Consider the following 24,873-nt stretch of genomic DNA (forward strand, 5'->3'; position numbering starts at 1 on the left):
GAAAAGCTTCTAAACTTTTTACCTGTTAGCTGGAGCCAGGACAAAATCTCTCTTTATATTCTTGAGATAACAATTCTTATGGATTGTACTGCAAATCCCAAGCCTGTACCTGCTTTCTGAAAAAGACTGACCTGCCAATATGGGAGATCTTTATCCTTTCATCTGGGATCACCTCCTTTCCGTTTTTCAGCCAGATTCCTTTCACGTTTTCATCTGAAACTTCACACTTGAAGACTGCCTGGTCACGTGCCTTCACTGTCAGGTCTGCAATGCTCTGATAAACTTCCAGCTTTTTCTCTGATATCGTGAGAATAATCGATACACACATCAAAAATCAGAATAGCTCTGTAAGTAGATGATGTGGATTTACTGAGTAGAAAAGGCAAGGGCTGAGCAAGCAATATGAAGGGAAATAGACAGCCTGCAGGGCTTTAACAGGACTGATAGCTAAGCACCTGTTGTTATCAGAGTATCTGCTATATCCGGCACACAGGTCTGAGTTCTCCTCATAGCCTTTATTATCAAACCCTATGGCCCTTATTGCATCTCCTTTTTCCCTGTCAGGGGGATTATGCTACCACTCTGCACTATCTGGAGAAGGTTACCTTCAGCCTATTCTCATTTTTCAGCTTCTCTGGTTCTGGGCCATTCCCTGTGCCTACCTTGCACAATCAGTTCAGCGACTGATACCCCACCGTTGGTCTTCACAGTGTAGTGTCCACTGTCCTCCTTGGTTGACTCATTAATAATGAGATACTGTTTTTTTCCATCTTTCTTGAATCGGTATTTAAATGTTTCTTCTCGTGTCAGTTCAATTCCATCCTTTTCCCTGAAATACCAAATGGTGTTGAGTCATTTTTGCTGCGGTTGAAAGAGGAGAGTAAGGATCAGTTTGATGTTACTAGGGATTGGAAGACACAAGGTACATCCAATCTTTGTAGCATTTCAAGCTGGCAAAAAAGGGGATTGTTGCACAAATGTCAGTGCAACCAGAATGCCTCTATCTTGACCATTAATTTTCCCATAGGTATTTGACTTTTGGTTCAAGAGAATTCACCACAAGTCATTACTTGATTTTTTTCTATTTATATGCTATAGATAAACATGAAAATATGTTAAATGCTGTAGGAGATAAAAGGTTGAAAACACACTTCACTAGCAGGAAATTTACTGTCTTAAAAATGGCCATAAATTAAATGGGACTTGATGGGATATTACTTAAAAGTCTTAATTTTCCTGATATGAAATATAACTGTTATAAATCCATGATTTGTGGGCATCAGCAAAAGGAGAAAATTTTAGGATGGATTCAAATGAATGTGTATTTTGGATTTTGTAGATCTTTCCATTCAAGGATGCCACAGTATACTTAAGACTTTACTAAATTAAGCTTCACCATCTAGCACAGGAGGAAATTGAATTATTGTAATTTCCAGTCATCACGAAGGGAAATGCACAGGGAGGACTCACGCTGTTTAATCAAGGACATACAAAAATACATAAGGTGTTTCAAGGGTTTCCTGTTCCTAATCCTAAATAACATAAACAGCAAATACTTGTAATTTCTTCAATTTGCTAATTTTGTAGCATTACATTTTTTGTTATTACTTGAATATACTTCTATTTTGTTACTTGAATACTGCTCCAGTTTGTAAATGAAAAAGGTTTTCTCTTTGATAGCTAGTCACATGGAAAAACAAATAGAAAATATGTGTGATTTTAATAGAGTAAAAATATTCTTTCTACTTTTTTGTTATTTCCCTTATTTGTGACTTATTTGTGACCGGTGACTCAGTGACTATTCAGCTTACAGAATAGCAAATTGAAATGCTACTTGGGACTCATTAAAATACTATAGCTCTAATTTCTAAGTAGATATATGCAAGAAAACCTTTTACCTCTATCAGAGTCTGCTAATGTAAATCACAAGATCAAAATTTTAAGCAGAAACAAAGATCCTACAGCTTGTGACTTAGATGTTCCTGATGCAACTGCATTTCAGAATACCTACAGGTATTCTGTACATGACAGTTTGTTAGAGCAGAGCTCACTGGAACTCAGAGCTGGTTTAGAGAAGGACCGGCCTCCCTTCCAGGTCACACAGCAGCGCTAAGTAAGGGAGGAAGCAGAGGATGCCTTTAACAACTACTTGAAACACAGCACTTGGTATGATTGTCAGGATAATGTTTCCTTTTCTTTCCTCTTCATTACTCTTCAGACAAGAGTCTGAGACAACATGTAAGATGATCTCTTAGGGCTGTTGTGATTCATGCAAATTAGTTCTGGAACAAGTGCTACAATGCTTTACAGAACCTTTGCTGAATTGCTGAGAATGGACTTTAATCTCAAAGCTGAGCATGCTGCTGTCACTAAATGCAAAGCCAAGCACACACGCTGTGCCTAGACTGTTGAAGCTGAACTTATACATTTTTTTTTCCATGGTCTATTTTGATACAGGGCTCATGAAAAATATCTGAATGTTCTATTCACCCATTGCTAAAAAAAGAGTTCTCTTGAAATCTTGACTAAATAATGAAAATAGTCTTTTTGTAATGATTAGTGTCTTAAATCCCTAGGAGGAGAATACTGTCTTTAACTTGTGTTTGTTTTACTGACTGGCACGTTGCTGGTCCTGTGGATGAGTAGAGAGTTTGCAGAAGGGTATAGTGACAAATAGAGACTGTAAACCTTGAAGCAGAACTCCAGATAGCATTTAGCTTAAAATAATACTCTGCTGCTGTGAAAAGCAGAAAACCTCTTTAAGGTAATATTACAGGCCTTCCTTTGGCAATTGGAACTATAAAATAGAAGAATCTGTTGATATTAAAGAGTAAGTGAAGCATTATATAGAGTCATAGAAATGTTGGTTTACAGAACACCATAGGTCAGTGGCCCAGCCTCACATTTGAAGCAGAACTAGTGCAGTAATAGGTAGGTCAGCTGTGGTTTTGTCTTTCCAAGTCCAGAACATCTGCAAGATCAAATATCTGTTCTCAACTTCACCACTCAATTCCTCTTTGTCTGGAAATGCATTCCTATTTCCTGTTTGGATTCTGAGGATTAATTGCTTAATGTTTTCTGAGATATCACTGATGTAGGTGATGATTGGGACACACAGATTTATTGCTATAAATATATATTAACATGGTTTCTTTTGATTTGGAGCTGATAAGATGGTACATCCAGCATTCAGAGATGGAAAAATTAGATCAAAAATATGTATTTTATTATATATTTTTCTTCAAGTATTATCTTATTTCCAAGACATCTGGAGTTTAGAAAAAACCCGTTCCATGGTAATGCATGAGATGTAATAATGTGCAATCTTCCTTGGTGATCAAGAGAACATTCTTTTCTGATTGCTCTGAAGACACCTACATGATGAATTCTCCAAGCCCTAGTCTGATGGCTGTTCCTCAGCCTTATTTCTGTCTTGTGCAAGTCACATAATTGCCTTTGTTCATGTGCTTGTGGTTTTATATCCTGGGTTTGAAGATTTAAGAACTATAACAGGTGTTCTGAGTTAGTGCCTGTTACTTGGCTGAAACTGTTGATCATTCCCTAATGAGCCATAAAACTGGAACTCTTTCTCTGCATTGTGTTTCAAGTTTTCCCTGGACATTTTTCTCTGTGGTCCAAAATGTTCCCTTTTGTTATCTTTGGTTATATCTTTTGTTGGCAAAGAGTTTTTTGTTGACAGAGTCTCACATAACAAAACCAGTAAAATACAGTGTGAATGTCTAACTGCTCAGTTTTCCATTGCAATGATTTGATGAGTTTCTCTGGCCACTTGCTGCATTTCAGACTGGGACAGCTGCTGGTTTGCCCTTGTCACATAAAATGCCCATCCCACAGATAACAGCTCTGTGAGATGTATGGGAGTTGTTCAAAGGCACAGGATCAAAGTGTGGCAGCTGCACTGTGTTCTGAGAGGGACAGATCTGGTTGTCCCCATCTCTTGTGACCAGGCATCTGCAGTCAGTTCCTGAATAATAGAATCCATGTCCCTGTGCTTGTGGATTTAATAGTGTAATGCACACCCTGTACTAGCTCTTGGACTCCATTTAAATTCTCAGTTCCTTCCTTGGGGACAGCAGATCATTAGTTGGCACTTTCCAGGAATGTAATGGGCATTGTGGGAATGCTTGATAACCATGTGTCTGAAGCTGTTAACAAGCACAAAGGAATTTCAGCTGGTAGAGAAATGAAGTGAGAATATGAGCCCTGCTTGTCATGCCTGCCCAAGCAGCATGCACCTTCCAGATTCTGCTCAGCTGGAGTGCCCAAGAAAACAGGATCCATGGTCTATGTGTTTGTCATCTTAATCCGTCTCACTGCAGAAGCATAACGACCAGCTTTGCAGGATCACCACAGCAGATGTGTTCCCTCTGTGTCTCAAGAGACACTTCTTTTTTACCTAAGGAAAAATACTTTAGAAACCCAAATGCCTCACTGCAGTTGAGAAGATTTCAAAGAGTACATCAAAGTCACCACTGTATGGATCTGATTAGTCTGGGCAATACTTAGGCATTACTGAAGTGTAAACACTGAGCAAGAAATTCTAGAGACACTATAAAATATGTATACTTAATCTGGGATTTTGTGTCATATTTTTGCTTCTCAGTTCCTCCTCCATATTTGACATATAGGAGGAGGGACAATCTTTTGATGAAAACAATTATGTAGGATGTGTTCTCCCTTTTTATTCCACACCTCCTGGTATGTTCCATGGAGGAAGATGTTTTGTGTTGGTTTGGTTTGCTTTGCTTTGTTTTTTTCTTTTCTTCTTTTCCCTTACCATTTCACAGTAGCTCCTTCCTCAGACACTTCACACTCGAATTCCACTCTCTCTCCAACCATCACCATCTGGTCCTCTAGTGGGTGAGTGATCAGGATTGGAGGTTCTGAAAATAAGGAGAATTTTATTAAAACAGTATTCTGAAACAGTGGAGACCAGAGGTAGATTTCACCATTCCCTACTCCACAGGAAGAATCCATGGACAAATAAATGGTGATGATCTCTGTCTTAGAACTTAAAATTTACTATGCCAGACTGTCTTATCTGAGTTTCCAAATGACATTTTTCATGAATTGGAATAAAAATATAGAATTAAACAGTTTTCATGTATATTGTAAATTTCTAAACAGGAGGCATTACTTTTCTGTACTATTTGATCCACTCGTAGAGCTTGGGGCAGATGTTTGTTTTCAGCAGAATCAAGTTTTTAAAGTAAGTTTCTAGCCCCATTGTTGAGAGGTAAATGAGAATTAATGATAACTATCACTGTTCTGCTTTCCTGGTTGCTGTTAGGCAAAATTTTCCTCAATTTAACTGTAAGAAAAATACCTACTTCAATAGATCTCAGAATTTGTTAATATGTTTAAGAATTTCCTTTCCTGTAAGATAAATCTGTGAGTAGAGAAGATGACAGTAATTCAGTGCTAAATGTACGGGGAGATCTCTTTCCTTTTGCTACCATTGCTCACCTTTTACAAATAATTCTGTGAAGCTCTTCTCATCCCCTACCACACATTCATATGCTGCATCATCAGCCAGGGAGCAGTGGTTTATGGTCAGTATTCTCTTATTCCCAACAGCCTCAAAAATATATCTGAAAAGAGAATCTAAATGTAATTATCAGAGAAAATGCCTTCTAGACCCAGTCACTGTCTTCTCCTGCCTGGAAGAAAAAAGATTCCTCCTCTTTTTCTGATATCAGTGGCAAGATTTGTAAGGACTCAAGCCCAACAGGCCTGTCCTGGTGCAGTGAACAGCAGCAGTGTTTGAAAAACTAGCATAGGAAATCATGGGGAATCTTCCTTCAAGTGTGAGATGTGATCATATGAATGGTGTTGGATGCTGTCCTAAGATCTAGCATGACTACCATTAAAAATGGCTTCAGCACAAAATCACTGGAAATTTGTTTTACATACAAGTTACACTGAGGTATATCCCAGATCAGGAGAAAGGTCATTTGTACCCATCAAGAGCAGAATATAATCTCAGGACTTACTTGCTAAGTTGGTAGATGAGGGCATCCAGTCCCGCATGTAGATATATAAAGCAGAGGGAAGAAAAAAGAAAGAGTTATGACAACAGCACACTGCCCCTGAGCCATAGCACTACATGGATTCCTTCTCAGCTCCTATTTCTCCCTGTTTATTCCTTTCTTTCTAAGAAAAGCTAGATTTTTCACTTTGTCCAAGCTGTAGCTCATTCCATTTTGGATTTCTCATATTTCTAGTTTACCTGCCGCTCACTTGGATCTCCTGTCCATTCTTCAGCCATTTCACATCAGCATCTGGGTTGGCAACTTCAACCATTAATTTAATCTTCTGCCCCTTGTCTACTTGGTAAGCTGGATCCAGTTTCTTGAGGAATGCTATGATAAAGAATGATAAAAAAAAAAACCTTATCATTTTTGTACTTGTGTTTTTTTCATTCTGGGTCATAAAACAAATCTTTATTCCCTTTCATGTTGTTTACCATCATGTTAAACGTTCCCCAATTTCTGCATCCCTGTTTGAATTTTTACCCTTTCTGTCTGTTCTTCATCCTGTACTGTTTTTCCTTAATGTAGGATGACAGGCATGTGTTACAAACCAAAATAAGCAAAGTAGAATATTCTAAATAAGATGTGAATATGTACTTCAACACATCCTAAATAGAGTTGCATCTGCTCGTATGGGAAAATTATACTTGGTCTTCTCAGTACTGATGAATGAAGGCTGTTTGCCTTCTCTGTTTCCGACTTTTTAAGAAGTCAGTTACAATTAGGTAATTAATACTTGACAGGACTAGGAAAGGCTCAAGAATTTCAAAGGTATCATACCAATGAAAATAAAATTGTTCAAATATATCACTGTTGCTTGACATACTGACTAACTGGGGTGGAGGGCAAGTAGGGGATGTTGTTTTATGTTCAGGGAAATATAAGGTGCCAATCTTGTGGAACTGGTGAAGTGACTGCGTTCAGTATGTCCAGAGTTTCAGAGCAAGGTATCTCAGGGTGTTGGACATAGCTGCAATCTTTGGTAACCAGTATTTCATATGCAAAGGCTGGGTAATAACTGGAACAGGAAATTACTATTTCTCATGCTCTTGTATCTCGCTGCTGTAAAGAAGATATGAACATCATATTTGGAAGAAAAGCATCTCACCAACCTGTGCTTTTTTTCTCTTCCTTCTTTATGCGTTTGAGGCGTTTCAGCATCCCACGCAAATCTGTGATACCATACTGGAAAGCAATTTTCTCATATTCTGTAGGAGGAGCTTTCCTCAGGATATCCCAGACATCAACATCAGATTGTGATTCAGATTTTCCTTCACCTCTGCAGAAAGGGATTAGAGTTTGAGTGCTACTATTAAGAGTATTTAAAGAAAGCTGTAGGGTTGGCAGTTACATATTGTCTTGATGAAGCCATTTCTTAAAAAAATAATTAACATTCTAACTTTTTACTATATTATTATGTAAAATAATGAAATAAAACTGGTGCCTCATTTTAATTTTATTTTTATATATAGTGATTAAAAGTGAATTCTGTCCTGAAGGGTTTATTTCTAGCAACCAAAACTAATACATTTTAACTTCCTTTAATGATTGGTAATGGAAACATAAGGAAACTTATTTTCTTGTCATGGTCAATGAACAAAACATGGAACGTGGCAAAGCAAGGAACTGAATGATATGCTGGCAACATCTTAGAAAAAAGGCACTTGGTTTATGTTGATAAGAGCATATCCTTTTCTACTCAGGACAATTTTTATCTTCACTAAAAAGAATCACAGGTTATTAAGATGATTATCATCTGTTGTGAAGAAGATTGTTGTCTGTAGTAATGTATAAAACATAAGAGACTGATGAGTAGTGGCAAACAAGACAGTATTTACAATGAACTGCTTATTTTATATTTTAGTCAAAGAACTAGTGATTATGAAATAATTAATGTTTGGTTTAGTAAAACTAGGGGAAAATTTGGCTGGCTGGCTTTGGGAGAGGTGCTCTTTTTTTATCTGCCATCATATCTTTGTTTGAAAGATCGTAAATAGAAAAAGAGATTGGCATGACCTTACCGGTTTGAAGGGCGCAGGAAGCTGCTGTGCTCCAGAACGACGCCGAGAACCATGTGGGAAAACACACAGCATCCCAGTGGGCAAGAAAAGGGCATCATGTGTTAGTACAAAAGAGCCATGAACCTCATCTTCACCCTTAGCAGAGAATGCCTGTGCTTCAGTAGCAGGGAAATGGAGGAATTCATGCAAATGCTCTGAAATGGGCTTGAGGAAAATGTTGATCCATACTGAAATAAAACTTGCTCCCACACTTTGTACGTTACAGGTCCACTGTGGGATTTATCTGCTAAGTGCAAGCACTTCTGTTTATTCCTACTTATGGCTGATCACCTTCCAGGGAAACAAATAACTCTACTTCCCCCAGCCATCATGGCATTTTTGCCTGTCATCGTTTTCATTTTGATAAATAGAGTAATTATAGAAGAACTAACATTTTACTAAAAAATTTTTAGGAGAAAAACTTCCTTTGGCTGCTATTTCTGATTATCAACAGCACCAAGCAGATCCTGGTGCAGCAGAACATACCCTTATAACAAAGTCATGTTCAATGGTAAACCCCAACAAGAAGACAAGTTATGCAACAGGTGATGCAGAGAAAAGTGGCGTGTTAGTGGAATGGTGTATTTCCATTTTTTTGCAGGAAAATAACAGTCCAATTAGTCTGTGAGAAATATTGCTACTTAACAGTACTGCTGTGGTCAGTTCAGAGAGCAGATATAACCAAATATTTCTGGTGCTGCTTTTATTGCCAAAAAAGTGCCTGCTTGCAATAGGAACACTGTGTTTATTAAAGTGCTGCAGTCCAAGCTTGGAATTTCCAGCACCTTGTAACTCTTGAACAGAAAGGAAGCAAGAGAAGGGGATTTCAGCTCAGTGAGACTGAGCTGAAATATGGTAGGCAATATCTCATATCTTCAAAGTGGTTTAGCACTTGCTAAGCCCGAAGCCCTCACCAGCACTCACTGAATTGATAGGAGGAGCTGAAGTTTGGAGTGCCTGTGATAAGAGCAGCACACTGGATATTTGCTTTGCTATAACACTGCATCAACATCACCAACAAATTTTACCAAATTTTACTCTTCTATATACCAAGCGTTTAGTTTGAAGTTGCTACAAAGAGTTTTTAGTTTTGCTTAGCAGGAGACAGAAAAACTGAACTGATTTTCCACATAGATCAAGATTTTTTACATAAGCAGTTCTTGGGCTTGTTGCTGTGATCATGCAGAGGAGTGGCTTTCAAATACTTGTAAATACATGTAAATTAAAATAGATATATAAGTACTAAATACTAAGTACTATATAAAACTAAGGGCATATAATATTTCTAATATGTATTTAATTTTTGTACCAGTACAATTAAACTTCTGTGGAGAAACTGTATCTTAAAAAATATAAAATCATAGGAAATAAGAAAGACTTAAGAGATCAAATATTTTAATCTTCCTAAAGACATTATATAAACATTGGTAGTTTCTCTAGCTACCTACTTATAGGCTTGTCTGTAAATACACACTCTATATCTGAAAATTTGCAGGTAGGACTATTAATGGAGCTTTCAAAAATGTTTTGTGTGAGTTATTTTTAAGTACATAATGAGAAAAATCTTCCAATTTCAAAAGAGTTCCAAAGGAGTCTAATATCTCACTATTGAGAAGACTTCCCTAGTTTTTGCTTTAGCTTTTCCATTACTGAGTGTCATCCCATTGTTTTATCTTGCAATACTGTTCTGGTGTATGCAATATAAGAAAGTGAACATAAGAAATAATGTAGTCTCTCCCTAGGAAATACTTTTTTTTTTTTTTTAATTAAAAGAAAAGGCTTTTGTGTTTCATGCAAAATGGGACTAAAGGCTAGAGGTTGCAATTCCTGTTTAAATGAGTTCTGAAAATGAAAAGAAAAAAATGTGTTTGCCTTTGAGCAAAGTTTTCCCCATCCCAGCACTTCTTTTCACCATTTTGCATTTGTTAAAATATTCTCTTTGATCCCAGAGAGACACAGAGTTTGCCCAGAGAAGCTGTACTCCTCCACTACCAACAGGAACTAAGCAGTGTATGAAAAGTGAGAGAGCACTTGGACTCATGTGGTTTCTCCCCCTCCTCTGCTCTCCTCCCTGATGCTGGGGATCCTTATTCACAGAGATCACCTCATAGGTTAGCTATGCACTTGGGGGCATCAAGATGCAGCTCCGTGAACCTGCTGTAAATGGAATATGCAGCTGATATGTTTTAAACATATGTGGAGGGGTTAAAAATAGTTTTGTACATCCCAGAAATGGTTCCTTCCTATCCAGTTACTGTCAACTGATTGGACCCTGTCAGCTGTCACCTCCTTCAAGGTCTCTGCTCACTATCCCATTTAATAGTCCTGTGACAGCTGTTCCCTTCCTCTTCCCAATGACCTTTCCTTGGCCCATGACATCTGTACGTCAACACCAGTTAATTAAATTACAGTGATAGGAGATACAGTGTTAAATGAAGCTCTTCATTATAGTCAAGCTATTTATTATAGAATGATCATTACCTGTGGATTGAGGGACACTTGTAAAATGGTGTAAGAAAGCAGAAATGGTAAAAGAATAATTCTCGATTCTGTTTGAATCTGCAAAGCTCTTGAGAGTTCCCCAGCATGAGATCCCTTTTCCTGTTCTATTTCAATGAGGAATTATTTCATTCCATTATGAGATTTTATGCCTATCTGTTCTCATTAATAAAATGGTCTTCAGCCTGAGGTGTGCAAAGACTGAAGAGTCCACAAATTACTTCTGAAGTGGCTGTGAAAAACAACTAGGAGCAGTGAATTTATGTTCTTAAATTCACTAGGCAGAGATTTTTAAGTCAAGAAATGGCAGAAACACTGCTAAAACGTAGAGAAATGTATAAGCTTATTTTAATAAATTACATTTCTAGCCTCAAAAATAATGAATAGTTAAATCAATAAATCTAACATTTCTGTAAATACTGAAGATTTTTACTGCTGTTTTGAGTATGATTGTTGCTCAAAACTAATTATGAGAGCAAAAGAGAAAGGCATGAGGAGAGGGGCTCTTACTACCCAGCACCTCATTCCAGCTGGAGATCCTGTATGAAATTATGCAAATATTTTCATGTTGGTTTTCATTTATTTAAAGTTTTATAAAGAAGATATGCAATTGCTTTATGCCTTACATCTTCTATGGAAACCAGAGTGTGTTTACAACAATTTGTGTTCATGCTGGAACAAGAAACTTAGTTATCAATGTCAGCTATAGAAAGTTTGATAGGTGTCTTTTCTGTCTGATCTGTCTGTCCCCCTGAAGTGTTCTGCTTTAGGTGTTACTGCAAAGCCAGGATTCACCTATAGACAGGTGCCCTGCATGGAGTGTAACACAGGGGTTTGTGCAGCGTGTGGCCTTGTTTGCACCACTGAAGTTTGGTTGACTTAACCTGAGCCTACTGTGGCTTTATTGCCTTCTGTAGGAAGTTACTTCATATGTCAGCACGATCCTGTACTCTTTGTGAGGATAAAATACTTTTTATAAATAATGATACCACTGCCTGAGCAGAGACTGAACACAGATTCACAACAGCACTCATCCAAGTAGCTGACTGTGAAAACTTAAAGTAAGAAAGGTTAGACTTGCAAAACATGAATCTAAGTGATAGTTTTTATAGTAGTTTCAGGTGCTGGAAAGACAGAGTGGTCAGTGAACAGAAAGAAGCAAGCAAAACTTCATCACCTATTTGATAGGCAACAATATTATGTAAATTATTTTTCTGATTCTAAATACTGTGAAAACAGGAATACAAAGCAGCAGGTTATTGAGAAAATCTGGAAATTCAAGGGAATTTTAGAACTGGTTGCATGAAAGAAAGTGATGGTAAAAGCCAAACGACATTCAGAGAAATACATTGATTGTATGAAATTGTCTTAATTTTAACCTGAAAACTCTTTAAAAGAATTTCTGTCTCAGAAATTAGCAGTCAATAGTTTTCTTTCATGATATGAAATTTTTGTCAAGTTCTACACGTAAAGAAGACAAAGATACATGCATTATTTCAAACCAAAGGGTTCTTATATTCAGTCTGACCCATGCATTTATAATACAATTAAATAGAAATCTTACTCTCTGTTGGCAACAGTGGAATCCAAAACATTCAGATTAAGAGTTTGGTAAAAAGAGAAGAGCATAAGTAAACAGGTTATGAAAACAGAGACATCAAGGAAAGATGGGAATTAGAGAAAAAATTACAGCAAAAAAAATAGTGAAAGTAAAAGTAACAGAAAGAAATACAAGTTACAACTGGAAGAGTAAAACATATTTGTCATATTTATGCAACAAAGAATATCTATATAATAGAAAATAATAGTTGAACAGTGTAATAGTTACATTAACTATCTAATAAAAAAATATTGGTTCTTAATAATGCAGCATTATAAATAGGTATTTTTAATCCCTCCATGAAAAGAGCTGCTAGAAACATGTAATTACCTGAGTCCAGGCCTTTTCTATCTTGGGAAAGATTTTTTTCCCTCTTTTTTTTTTTTTTTTTTCTCCTGTATAAACCTAGCAGAAATGCAGCAAATGCTGTGTATTTCAGGAAGTAGCCATAATTACCTGTCATGCTTTTTCCATTTAGAGCTGCTTTAGGAAAATGACAAGGATTCTGAGTTTGTGAAACTTTCACTTATTCCAGTTCTGGTGTTTCAGAGTTGTTCAACAGAAGCCTTATTTCTCTAAGTCTATGGATTTTTTTACTCACCTTTTTTTCAGTAGGGAGCTGAAATTAAACTCTGCCCCATCATCATGTCCTTCAGTACTGTACAGTAATAAAAAGCCATAATTAGTTTCAGAAGGAAATGAGAATAGCTTGTGAGACTATAACATAATATAGATGACATATTTTTGTAGAGGAGTAGTAGATGGGTTTATAATTAATTAGAATGTGCATTGATGTGGAAAGTGACTTAAGTAGGCTCTGTGTTCATATTAATTTGCATTTAGGTTTAAAAAGAAATGTAATGAAATTGTATTTTTTCAGCGCCGATTGTGCATGAAGTTGTACAGGGTATTAATTTGGTCATCAAATTGATTTGGAATGTATTCATTATCACAGAGGTGTTGCAGAAGCTTCCCTCCTTCCTCTGTCTTTCAGGATTGTGGATATTGTTTACAGTTGGGGCACTATTTAATCAAGCTTTGTGTGGAATGCCTCACATTCTAAAATCACTGGTTTTATCCTTAGCATTATCCCAGCTGGAATTTTTTCTTGAGGCTGTTTGTGTTAACAGAATTCATTACACTGAAAAAAAAGTGTCATGTCATTTGTGCCTGGGAGAGCTGAAGGAGGAATTCTGTGATCTGTCTTTCAGTTCAATATACCTTTGCTCAACAAGCATCATGACAAGCAATGTTGTGGGGAGTTGGTCTGGGAAAACAAGGAGCACCAGGCAGGAGTTTTTTGATGTGTAGTTCTGCCCATTGCACATGGTGAACTCAGATGGAATGCACAATGTTATTTTTGGTGTTCTGAATCCAGTGGGTTTTAGCTGTGCTTCTGAACATTTGTAATACTGACCTACTCTGGAAACAGCATAAAGTCACTACAATCACTTCTTTAGATTTAATTCCTAAAAAAAGGTCTTCTTTGCATTCAGACAGGATTTAGAAAGCCCAAATGTATTTTCTTCATCTCAGCCAGTCTACTATCATCAATGACCGGCGGCTCTTTAACATCTCTGTTGTCTTGAGTGAAAGAATCTGGTGACTCCACCTCACAGCATTAATATTCTTCCAGAAGCAACACCTTGCATTTAATTATTGTTTCATAAGCAGAACTTTTTCATTCCAGTTGTACTGGTGGTAGTTGTAGACCATAATGCTGCCTCTGTCCACACACAGTCCTAGTTGCTTCAGAAAAAAACAGTCCATCTACAGAATGTAAATGGAAGTGTTGGGAAAACTCAGTATTGCAGGAACAAGAATTTTTAGAAATAAGAAAACAGCCTCAACAGAAAAATGATGGGCATTTTAACAGTACTATTAAAAAATGAAACAGATACAAGTACAAAGTTCTTGTGCTGCTGGACAATATAAGGTTAAAGAACAATTGAGAGTTGCTGTAATTTGAAATATGCTGTGAGAAGAGATCTTTTCTTTAAGAAAATACTGGCTTTACATCTTGGATTACTTTCAGAATAGTACAGTACTGGAAAGGATAATTTCCTGGGTATAAAGCTCAAACAGAGAAGTGTGGTTTTGGCCCTACTTTCACAAGAATTTTTGTGTTTGCAGGCATAAAATGTACATAAAAATAACTGTGGTAATCCCAAATTTGGAAAGGATTTCCTGTGATCAAATATTCAGTAAAACAGGTCTACAGCTAGCAGAATAACTATTCACCTTATTGTTTCACAAGTGGTAGTTAAAGTTTCAGGAAAGACCAGCAATCAAGGTTTAGCTTTTTTGAAGAATAAGACCCTAATAATTGCTTTAACATGCATATAGTTAAATCTAATCTCAGAACTCCAGTTCTTGCTATAGTAGAAAACATTAGGAGCAAAAGGCATGGAGTGAAAAATTTAATGATGATATGATAAGGAGTGTGCCAGGAAACAACAGATTTTCAGTTGTGTTGATACATTTCTGTGAGCAACAGCAATTTTAGTCAAAATGTGCTCAGTAGAGAGGAAAACATGTAAAACAGAGAGGGCAGACATGCATATAATTTAAAGTTGCTTTTTTTCTTCTGATAAGGGTGAGAAGATGTCACTTGCCAAACACATGCATGTTTTCTCTAGATGAATCTGCCTCTCACTGAACTACCAAGCTACTCTTTTCTTTATTTATCTGTTTTTATCTATCCTTTGATATTCTTATGTTTTATCTTTTTAATTTTTCTTTTTTTTTGTCTTACATTACTTCATATGTATTAATCTCATATAAATACTACACATTATAAACAGTGATTTATTTGAAATTTAAGCTGCATCATAATTCTTTGGGCCTGTTTTTTTCGGGTTTTTTTTTGTTTTTTTTTTTCCTAAGCAGAGAGAGACAGTTCATTGTAAGACTCATCTTTGTCTGCTGACACAGTCAGTGACTACCTGAGAAAGGCTGAAGTCATCCGTCTCCCCCCTCCTGCTAGGCTCCTGAGCGAGGGTATCAAAGACAAAGCTTCAGATTTAAACAGTTCAGTTCAAAATCTGGCTTCATTCTTACCGGAGAAACTGACAATCTGAACAGCCTGAAGCTGCTCACACTGCACTCCCTTCAAACTGATTTGTAATTCTTTTAATTGTGCTAAAAAGAGGAGAAATTCTCACTGCAGTGAAATAACACAAAGCACTTAGGCACTGAGTGGCCCCCATTTTACAGTGAGGCTGGTGAGCTACCTACAGATGGACTCTACAACTGTAGACAAATTCTACTAGCCTTGTTTAATTCTTTGTGATAAATCTTAGAAAAATTCTCATATAAAAATAGGACTTATAGAGAAATACTCAAAGAGTTGCCACAGATGATTTGTGTCCTTTAGAGAAATAGATGTCAAAATATTCTTGGTCTAGTAACTTTTCAAAAATACATATAAAAACTAAAATAGAAACTTATTTATTATTGCATCAAGGAAAAAGGGAGCACATATTAATGTCTAACACTAGAAAAAATCCAACCAATTTTGTGACTCTTACTAATAGAAGGGAATATTATTCCATTAGGAGAGACATCAGAAAGAATTAAAGATGGGGGGAGATTGGCCTTTTCAACACCAGTCTTTAATATCTAAGACAACATATACCTGAGTTTTCACCACTCCGAGTGTCATTGTCTTCATTCAAGTAATATAGGTATAGAACATGAAAACAGATACAATCAAAATGCTTGCAGGAATGTTATCAGTCATATGCTGCTTACAGAGCTCACACCAAACTCCACTCTCCTTGTTTGGCAAATGCAAATGTTTGTACTAAGATACATGTAAGCCAGACAAAATCAAGACCAACATCACACAATATCTTTTCCATCTCTATTGGTCTATATCTGGAATGCTCTTTACAGGCCTGGAAAAAAGGTGCTGAAGTTCTTGTTACAATTATACACATTATGGATTGCCTAATTGAAGGCAAGCATGATTATTACACCAGTACAAAGTCCAAACTCTCTTAGGTGATTTCCAGGAGTAGTATAGTATTTTAATAGTAGAAATATATTCTTAGTAGACATCTCTCTCTTTGTGTTTGTTTGTCCAAGAGCTTTGCTTTTAGCTAGATTTATCTGGGAAAGTGATGAATTCCACAAGCATGCGTAGCCTGATCTAGACAGGTTTCTGCTGTGCATACTCACGTGCGGCGGAAGGCAGCTCGGATGTCCAAGTCTCCACTTACAGGTGCTTCTGATGTGACAAAAAGTAATGAAGAAAAATGGGAAAGCAAGTCAACAAAATGTAAAAATAAGCTGCTATTTTTAAAGTTTTCCTTTGCTGACCTTTTTAGAAAGAAATTCTTATATTGTAAATTGTGATTAATTGCATATTGAAAGATTAACACATCATCTTTAAGCATGTAACCTTCACTAATTAGCTTTCAACATCCAGTGGTTTTTTGATAACTTATTTCTGTCTCATGTTTCATAATAACCTGGAGCCTGATGGACTATCTTATCTCTTGCTTGTCAGTTCTCCTGCTGCAAAATTTTAATTTCAATAGTTTCTTCACAGAGTATTTAAACCCTAATGAGAATATGACTGGACATCAACTGAATACTATTATTAATAATAAATTATAGTCTATCCTCTGACAGCAGAGATAATTCCTGGAACTATGTAGAGAGGTACAGAAACCTAATTGAGGATGTTGTACGGAGAGCATTTTATTACATTGTTGGTATAAATTGGTATGCTGCTACTGCTGGGAGCAAAACGGTTCTCATTTGCTGCTCCTAACTCTTATGAGTCCTATCTATTGAAACTACAAAAATTAACACTGCTGATCAAATAACTTAATAAACCTTTGTCATTAGGTTCACTGGTAGCTGGACAGAAGTTAATGTTGCAGCCCCTTCAATAGAATTGCTGAAACCAGAAATGGTCCAAACATTCGGTTCTTTCAGTCAGTCCATGCTTATACTCTTTTACTTAAGCTTTTCCACAGTCAAGGCCAAATTGATGTTGAAATGTACTTCCTTTTTAATTTTTATAAACTTTTCAGTATAGCACTTGTGAGGGTGGCACTATGCATTGAGTAAAGTGAGTCATCTGCTCTTAAAGCAATTTTATCTCACAAGGTGCTTCTGGACGAGTTGAATTTATTTATATAGGAAGGAAAAAGGAATTGACAATAGTGTCACGTGTCTAAATCTATCTTTTTCAAATATCCATTTTTAGTACTGAACTTTTGCCAGAATAAGAATGAACTTATCTTCTATTCTAGTGAAATTGAACTTAATGAAAGAATTAATCTGAAATCAGAATAAAGCCAGAGAAAAGGTGGGCAGTTTTACATCTTTGTGTGTGCTTTCTTTAAGAGCATCACAGTTCTGACCAGAGTGACAACCAAGTGGTATTTCTAATGATCTCAATCCCATTCTCCTCTCTAGATCTTCAGGTCTATACTTCAGATTTGTGCTTGTCTAGTGATCATAATGTACCAGAAAGAATTGTTGGTGCACAGGGAAAAAAAATACAGGGGCAGGAAGAAAAAAGAGATGGAAGGAATTCACCTTACCATTGACTGTCAGGCTGAAATTAGAGCTATCAAACTTGTCCTTGGTAGACACCTCACATCTGTACCCTCCTGCAAAAGTCATGTTTGCTTCTATGATTTCCATTTCAAAGGTGTACACCTAAAAGAGACACCAATGATACAATAATTAAGTTAGAAAATGAAATGGTGAAACCTGAGAGAGGGAATACATGGAGAGAAATAGACAAAGGATGAGCTATGTCTTTGTGTTCCTTTTAGAACTAAGAACCTCGTGAGTGTCCAACTCATTACTATAACAAAAAATTATCCATAATCCCCAATTCAGTAGAAACAGTTGAAGAGTGCTGTCAGTACAGGTATTCTTGAGGATAAAAAGGTGTATTAGCAAACTGTGCTGGGGCATACACTAATTCCACGTGCACTGGAAACAGGAATAATGCTTTCACTAAGCAGTTTTAGCCTCTTCCCAGAACGTTTGCAGAAGATGCCAAAATTCAGGGAAAGGAGTGGCTCATGTGAGCCAGTCTGTCCAGTTCCCTCCAGGAGAGGGTGGTAGTGATTCATGTACCACAAGGAAGCAAAGTCGTGGTACAGACTCGTGTTCCTCCTCAGGTACCTTTGGACAAATTTCTGGTAAAAAATGGGCCTTACTCAGCTTCTTAAAGCAGTCTAGACAATGCAAGAAAGCAATGAATTCCAGCACTAATAGCAGAATGATTGACCTATTAAGACCAAGATAGACTATGCTTAAATAGTTGTCTGATTGTTTTCTCTTAAATATACCAAGTTTCTTGAAGGAAGATGAAGGGAATCCTGCAGTAGAAAGTGAAAAACTACTCCCCCAGTCCTCCAGATGTTTTCTCATTTCACCACAGATAAGGTTTGCAAGAGTATGTAGTTTGTCTCTTGTCTGTGTGGTCAAAACACAGACTTCTGTGGATAAGAATAGCCTTGTGTGTTGCTTTGGCTACCTTAACATCAAACCAGTCCTATTTTAGTTTCTATTTTCCTCAGATTAAAGATTAGTACCTAGAAGACTGAGAACTCTATTCTGCCAATTGTACCTTGGTATTTCGATCATAACTGTCATGTAGCTGGAGATGTTTCCCCACTTTGCTTCCCAGGTCCATCCACTTTCCTTTGAACCATTTCACTGATGGCTTCTTCAGCAGGCTCTCACCTGCTACTTTGGCAGTGAATGTGATGTTTCCACCTTGTTGGAGAAGTAGGTTAAAGTAAGGTTATGAATTATGTTTATCTGTTGTATCACTGCTGTCACCCTGTACTTAAGAGCTAATGATAGTCAAGCAACAGGTGCAGTTTACAAACTTCACTTGGCCAACGTGCACTCACCAACAGTAACTTCTCCATCCTGTGGTCGTGCCACAAAGAGCCCAATGGGGTCCAGAGGTTCTTCTGGGTGTGTCTCAGCAGATAAAACTGAAATAAATATCATAATTACTATTTAGATTTTTTTTGGCATCAGACTATATATGAACTACTTAAATAATTTAAAAATTTCTCATTAGATTTCTTCTGCCTCTGAGATTCCTTATTCTTTATGATCTGCTTTCACCTACCGTCTCTATCTCACATTAAGGAGTCCCTGTGGATGTTCTTCCCTTCTGCTAATAAACCAGACTTGATGTCAATGTGAATTCTCTATTACCTTCTGTGTTTTGGCTGCTTTCTGCTGGTGGAGCAGGTGACTCTGAGGCAGCTGGGGCTGGAGCAGCTTCTGCAGGAGTGACTGCCTCACTCTTTTCTGGAAATGAATGTAAGCCAAGATTAGAGAAATTCTATTTCCTCTTTCTTTTTGAAGAAATTTTGCAAAAGAACAGCCTTTAATATATTTTAGGAAATGCAGAGAAATTAGCTGTTGTTTCCTAGAGCTTAGAGGATGTGCTGGAAGCAGAAAGGGCTCACTGAAGCTGGATGATGAGGCTTTTTCTTTTGATGAGCTCAGAAAAAACTGGTGCCTGGTTTTTAAAATTCTATAGTCTTGATGTGTAGAAACTTATCAGGTGATGAATAATGCTGTTATTTGTTGCAAATGTCAGTAAACTAAAGTAACTACCAAAGCTGATGGACAAACAAACACAAAGATGTCAATTTCTAAACAGAAAAAATAATGAAAAATGATGTAATTAATATATTTGTAAACAGTTTGCTTATTCAGGATATTTTGTTTAATGATGCTGTTGGAATGTAATGTTACAAAGCCTATTGTTGTGGGCAGCTTGGAAAAAGCTCTAGACAGTGCTAGTAAGCAATATGGAGAAAGTATTTTAAAAATCCATCCGCAATGTAATAATCCCTGGCTTATGGAAGTTTGTATCCTCTCAATTAAACCATGACCTCAGAGACAAATTTAGGCAAATGCATTTGGCACAATGGAGAAGACAGAATTGTCTGAAAATGGAGTAGGAGTGAGCAACTGGAGCAGATGGAGGGAGGTAGAATTTCTTGAAATAGATCAGTTGCAGGAAGATATTTTTTCTCTGTAGGTAGTGGAGCTGCTTCCAAATAATAATGGACAATCCAGTTACTCTGTGACATTACATACTCCATTATGCCCCATAGCATTATTTGCAAGTATTCTGCCTATAGCAGCCTCTGCATGGAACTAACCTGAAAGGGAATGAGGAAAATATGATGAGTGCAATATGGCCCAGTTTGCTTTCAGGATGAGATAGTCAGCAGGACCATATTTCTGCATGCTCTGACAGCTGTCAAGTTGTCCTAATCCATACCAGGATTTTCCCTTACACATAATCTGTCATGCCCTGTCTTTGCATATGGAACAGGACATCTTGAAGCATGCTAAATTTTCCTCCATTTATTTTCAGCTGACCAGAAGGTGTCACAAGGTCCCATCATGTTGCTAGAACAAGCAGTGATAGCAAAGAAAAGGAAGTGATATAAGCAATCTGAGTTTGAGGCTTTTCACCATGTTGAAAAGCAAAAAGTCAAACACCAGAAGTGGTAAATGGATACAATTTTGGAGGGGAAAAAGGGATCTGGAAGGTCAAAATGTTTCAAAAAATGAGTGATTTCATCTATCCTAAGCATCTTCAGATACTTTTTCATGAGAAAATTCCAGGGAGTTTGACTCTTTAAATTTATTCCCAGGAAAAGCCTGGGAAAGTTTTTGAAACTTCCATGTAACTGGTCTTTTAATGTGTACAAAGGTAGTAATAATGGGAGGTACACAATAATACAAAGGTTACTCTTCATATTCCAGCTCCTCTTGAAATACGCATTTTTGGTAGCAGGAGATTTTGAGACAATTTTGGGGAATGTATGAGCTTCTAGAAACATTACAGTATTACTTGTGTTTTGTCAATTGCTACAGTTTTGTATTTAAATTAAATAATTATAAGAAAATTCCAGTCCTAAGATCAGGCATCTCAGTTTAGTTCAGGGTGAGGGTTAGATTAGCTTTGCTTTGCTTTTCAGTAGTTAAGTGTAAAAGCTTGACAGAGTTCTGAAGATGTACATTGACATTTCCCTTATGATCTCTTCTCTGTGGACTTCTGACACCTGGAAAGAGTGTCTTAGCCACTGGAAATGTATTCCTCAGCTTAATAGGAATTTGCAGCTTCAAATAGTTGGGCAAAACAGATGTATTGCTGGTAGAGAAATTTTACAATGTTAAAATAGGATAATTTCCATGGGATTTATCTGTGAAGGTTGCATGTGGGACTGGAAATACTGATTAAACCAGAGGAAATTGCATAGGAAATTATGTACCTGGTTCCTTGACCTTGAGTTCAAATTTGACCTTGGAACTTCCAGCTATTACAGCATATGTCACATCATCTTCTTTTCCTACATTATTGATTGTCAGTGAATGCTTGTTGCCTTCTGTCTTGATGACATATTTTTCACTTTCAGTAATTTCTGTGCCAGCTCGCTGCCATTTCACCTTGATGCCAGATTTTTCTGTCTCTGCTTCAAACACAGCTGTGTTTCCGGCTGTCACCTCTGTTGTCTTTGGCTTCTTGGTAAATGCAGAAACTAAAAAAAGAGAGAGGGCTCACTAAAATCTGTTTTGCCATTGTGGCATATCTGGTGTAGTCAGCTGTTGTGGCTGCAGCAGCTGTCTCCTTTCTCTCCCATCTGCCCATGCAAGTTATAAATTACAACACTTTCCCCAGAGAAGTTGTGGAATTGTCTTTGAGTTTATCAGGTTTTGTCTCTCACTGGGATGTCTTAGCTCCTCCACATTGTAACGAAATAAAGTGAAATGGAGAGCAAAATCGCCTCACTTTCTGTCTTCCTCTTTCTTTTTCCCCATATTGAGCTCTGGTTTTTCATTAGTGAATGTTTTGGTTGATGACAAGATGGCATGGAATATATTCTTACATATTTAGCTGTCTACATTAATTTGCCATGCACTTTCATCTAGAATTATTAATTTTGTCCTAACAGCTGCTTAATACAGTTGTTACAGAGGATCAGGATCTGTTCTTCAACAACACTGCAGTTAGTGTGTCCTAATAGACCGCAAGGAATTAATGGTTCATCTTTAGTCCTTCTGTTTTGACTGATGAAGGCTTTAGTGGAAAGGAATTCACATTCCTATGATGACCCTTTCATTCCAGCTATAAGGATATAAATTGTTGTTTGTATTCAGAAGTTTACCTCAGAATTAAAAGTTGAAGTACTTGCCTACGTGACACTCTACAGCAATTACTTTCAAGGTGTAGATTAAAGTATTTCCTCAATTGTCAAGAAACACTTGGGAAGCTTATAAGGAGAATTAATGACATTATTAATATATAGGGTGAACAAGTGTAAACCAAATGATGTTTTACTTCATATGCAATCAAAGTAGCACACCAGATAGAGAACTTTAAACAAGTAATGTATCAAATAATGTATCAAAAATGGATGATTTTGATCCATGGGTATCCCAATCTCTCTCAAGACTAGGTTTTAGTAAAGTAACTTGTTTTACTAATTTCTTTAACCTGATTTATTTATTTATTTATATTTCTTCATCTTTATTTTGAATCAAGTTTTTCATTTCATGTTCGTGTTTTTTCTCTTAATGAAATCTGTTATCATTTGCTAATTGCTATGAGCTATGTTGATGTGTAAAAATACCAGCAATTAACATTCTGATTCATACACTGCATGTTTTTTGTGCATCATTCTTTCATCTTTCTATTGACTCACCCCTGTATAACTACATTTTAAAAAATACTAGTCATTTCATCACATCTAATTTTATCAGTCACCTCTGTGGCAAATTGTCTATGGCTCTACTCCTCTGGCAGTCTCAGGAACTCTTCCATACAGCACAACAACGGTTATAATTAGCTTTGAACTTTTAGTTCTGCTTTATAAAAATGAAAGAAACACGGCATGAAAATGTTTTAAAAGAAAAAGCTTATATTCATGTTCAAACAGGTGCTTAAGTTCATGTAAATGGTATATTATTAAAAATACCATCTATTATTTTTATAAAATCTCTGCTCCTGTAGCATGTCTTCAGACTGCATAATTTACTTGACCTTAGTGGAGTTCCATCTGCAAAGATTTAATCTGATGGCCTTTGGTCTTTAGCCATAACACAATTCATGCTTCTTGCATTGTTTTGCAAAGGATTTGAACCTTCTTAAGCATGAGGTAAAATATGAACTACAAACACTTTTAGAATTTAGTAAAGATTGAATTTTGCTTTTCTTCATTATATAAAAACCAAAATTACATATTTTCAATTTCTTTTTCTTCCTCCCCCTCCCCTTTTATATTTCTGATGAAAACATAATTTTAGTTTTCAGTGAGCCTAGGAAAGCCTTGAAAAACCTCCTGTTTTATTCTTCTGCATGGTTTCCTTCCCTGTTAAAAGTGTGGAAAATTTCCCCTGGGAGTGGAATGTTCCTGCATGTTTATAATTGAGGTTTCTTCTAATCTGGTGCAATAGTTCCTTAAGAATTTAGTGCTTTGTAGAATACAGGACTTTGTACTGTAGTGTCCTACAGCGTGCTGCCTGTTACCAGCTACACACCTTTAGATACCGTCCTGCACTTCTGTAAATAACACAGCAGGGTGTGCATTGGTGCATCCTGAATAATTGCAGGAGAGTTACTGTACACAGCAGGCTGGGCATGCAGGATTCCAAAGACCTGTGAAGGTGGCCAGGCTGCTGCACAGTGGGGAGACAGGTCAGTTCTGGGAGCCACTCACTACTGGCTGGCTGGCTCCTATGATTCTACAGACAAAGCAGCAAAGAGGCATGTTTTCAGTCTTTGAGTGCTATTATCATCACTCTTCTATTTAAGCACAAAAGAATCTATAAATATATTAATTACCTAACAGCAAAGTGATTTGTAAAGGTTCCAGCCTACAGTGTCAGGGTTTCATGACATGCATACTTGGAAGTAACTCTGTGATCTGCTGCACACCCTGTAAAGTGATTAGATTTCTTACATTTGCTTTGTAGATGACTCAACAAAAACAAAATTGTTGGTGAGAACACAGTGAGAAATCTCTACCACTACATAACATTTCTGGCTTTTAGGAAATCTAAACACATGTGCAGAAGTTTATATGTAAGGCTCCCTTTATTCCCTCCCATCTTTCCTGCCAAAAGACACTTTAGTTCCAACTTAAAATGATTGTGAATATTTCTGGAATTGGAAAAGCCCAAAATCTCCCATGAGAATGGAGGCCTTCAAGAACAGCTGCTGTGTACTCACTTTTTCACTGGTAAAGGAGACTCAAGTTTTAAATGAGTATTTTTCCTGTCCTTGCGATTCAGTCAGGGGCAGTGTCTAGAGTGGCTTCTCTCTATCCAGCTTTTCTTTCATCTTTCACTGCTCTTTTTGCAAAGGAAAACTAAAGGTGTAGGGCTGGAGATTTTACAGGAAATTACTTTGCTGCAGAAGAGAGATTGCTGAAGAAGCATCTGAAGAGAATACCGTATTTTTTCCTTTTGGGGAAGAAAAGGGGCTGCTTAAGAGGTTAAAGAGTTCAGTTATTCCCTGCCCCTTCATTGTGGCTGCTACTTTAAGTAACGTGTAAATAAATCCAAGTTGACCAGAGGTTTTTTCTCATGCAGTTACACCAATGTAATTCAGGTATTTCCTCACTAGGAATACTCCTAAACA

The 24,873-nt window shown here is 36.9% G+C and overlaps 1 protein-coding gene across 1 annotated transcript in view; it reads right to left on the reverse strand.

Moving 5' to 3' along the window:
* MYBPC3 (myosin binding protein C3) overlaps nt 1–24,873 on the reverse strand; it is a 62,397-nt gene that overhangs the window by 31,524 nt on the left and 6,000 nt on the right. Inside the window, exons 3-16 of the mRNA XM_071427516.1 lie at nt 21,506–21,772; nt 19,422–19,517; nt 19,106–19,192; nt 18,817–18,965; nt 17,774–17,891; nt 16,395–16,443; nt 12,814–12,870; nt 7,166–7,359; nt 6,251–6,383; nt 6,015–6,017; nt 5,488–5,612; nt 4,799–4,904; nt 663–829; nt 132–297 (exon numbers count right to left, since the gene is read on the reverse strand). Coding sequence (XP_071283617.1) covers nt 132–297; nt 663–829; nt 4,799–4,904; nt 5,488–5,612; nt 6,015–6,017; nt 6,251–6,383; nt 7,166–7,359; nt 12,814–12,870; nt 16,395–16,443; nt 17,774–17,891; nt 18,817–18,965; nt 19,106–19,192; nt 19,422–19,517; nt 21,506–21,772 — 1,717 coding nt within the window. The remainder of the gene's footprint in view (nt 1–131; nt 298–662; nt 830–4,798; nt 4,905–5,487; nt 5,613–6,014; nt 6,018–6,250; nt 6,384–7,165; nt 7,360–12,813; nt 12,871–16,394; nt 16,444–17,773; nt 17,892–18,816; nt 18,966–19,105; nt 19,193–19,421; nt 19,518–21,505; nt 21,773–24,873) is intronic.

This window comes from Agelaius tricolor, unplaced genomic scaffold (genome assembly GCF_023055355.1).
Source record: "Agelaius tricolor isolate 1412-34295 unplaced genomic scaffold, bAgeTri1.0.p SCAF_5, whole genome shotgun sequence".
Taxonomy (NCBI): domain Eukaryota; kingdom Metazoa; phylum Chordata; class Aves; order Passeriformes; family Icteridae; genus Agelaius; species Agelaius tricolor.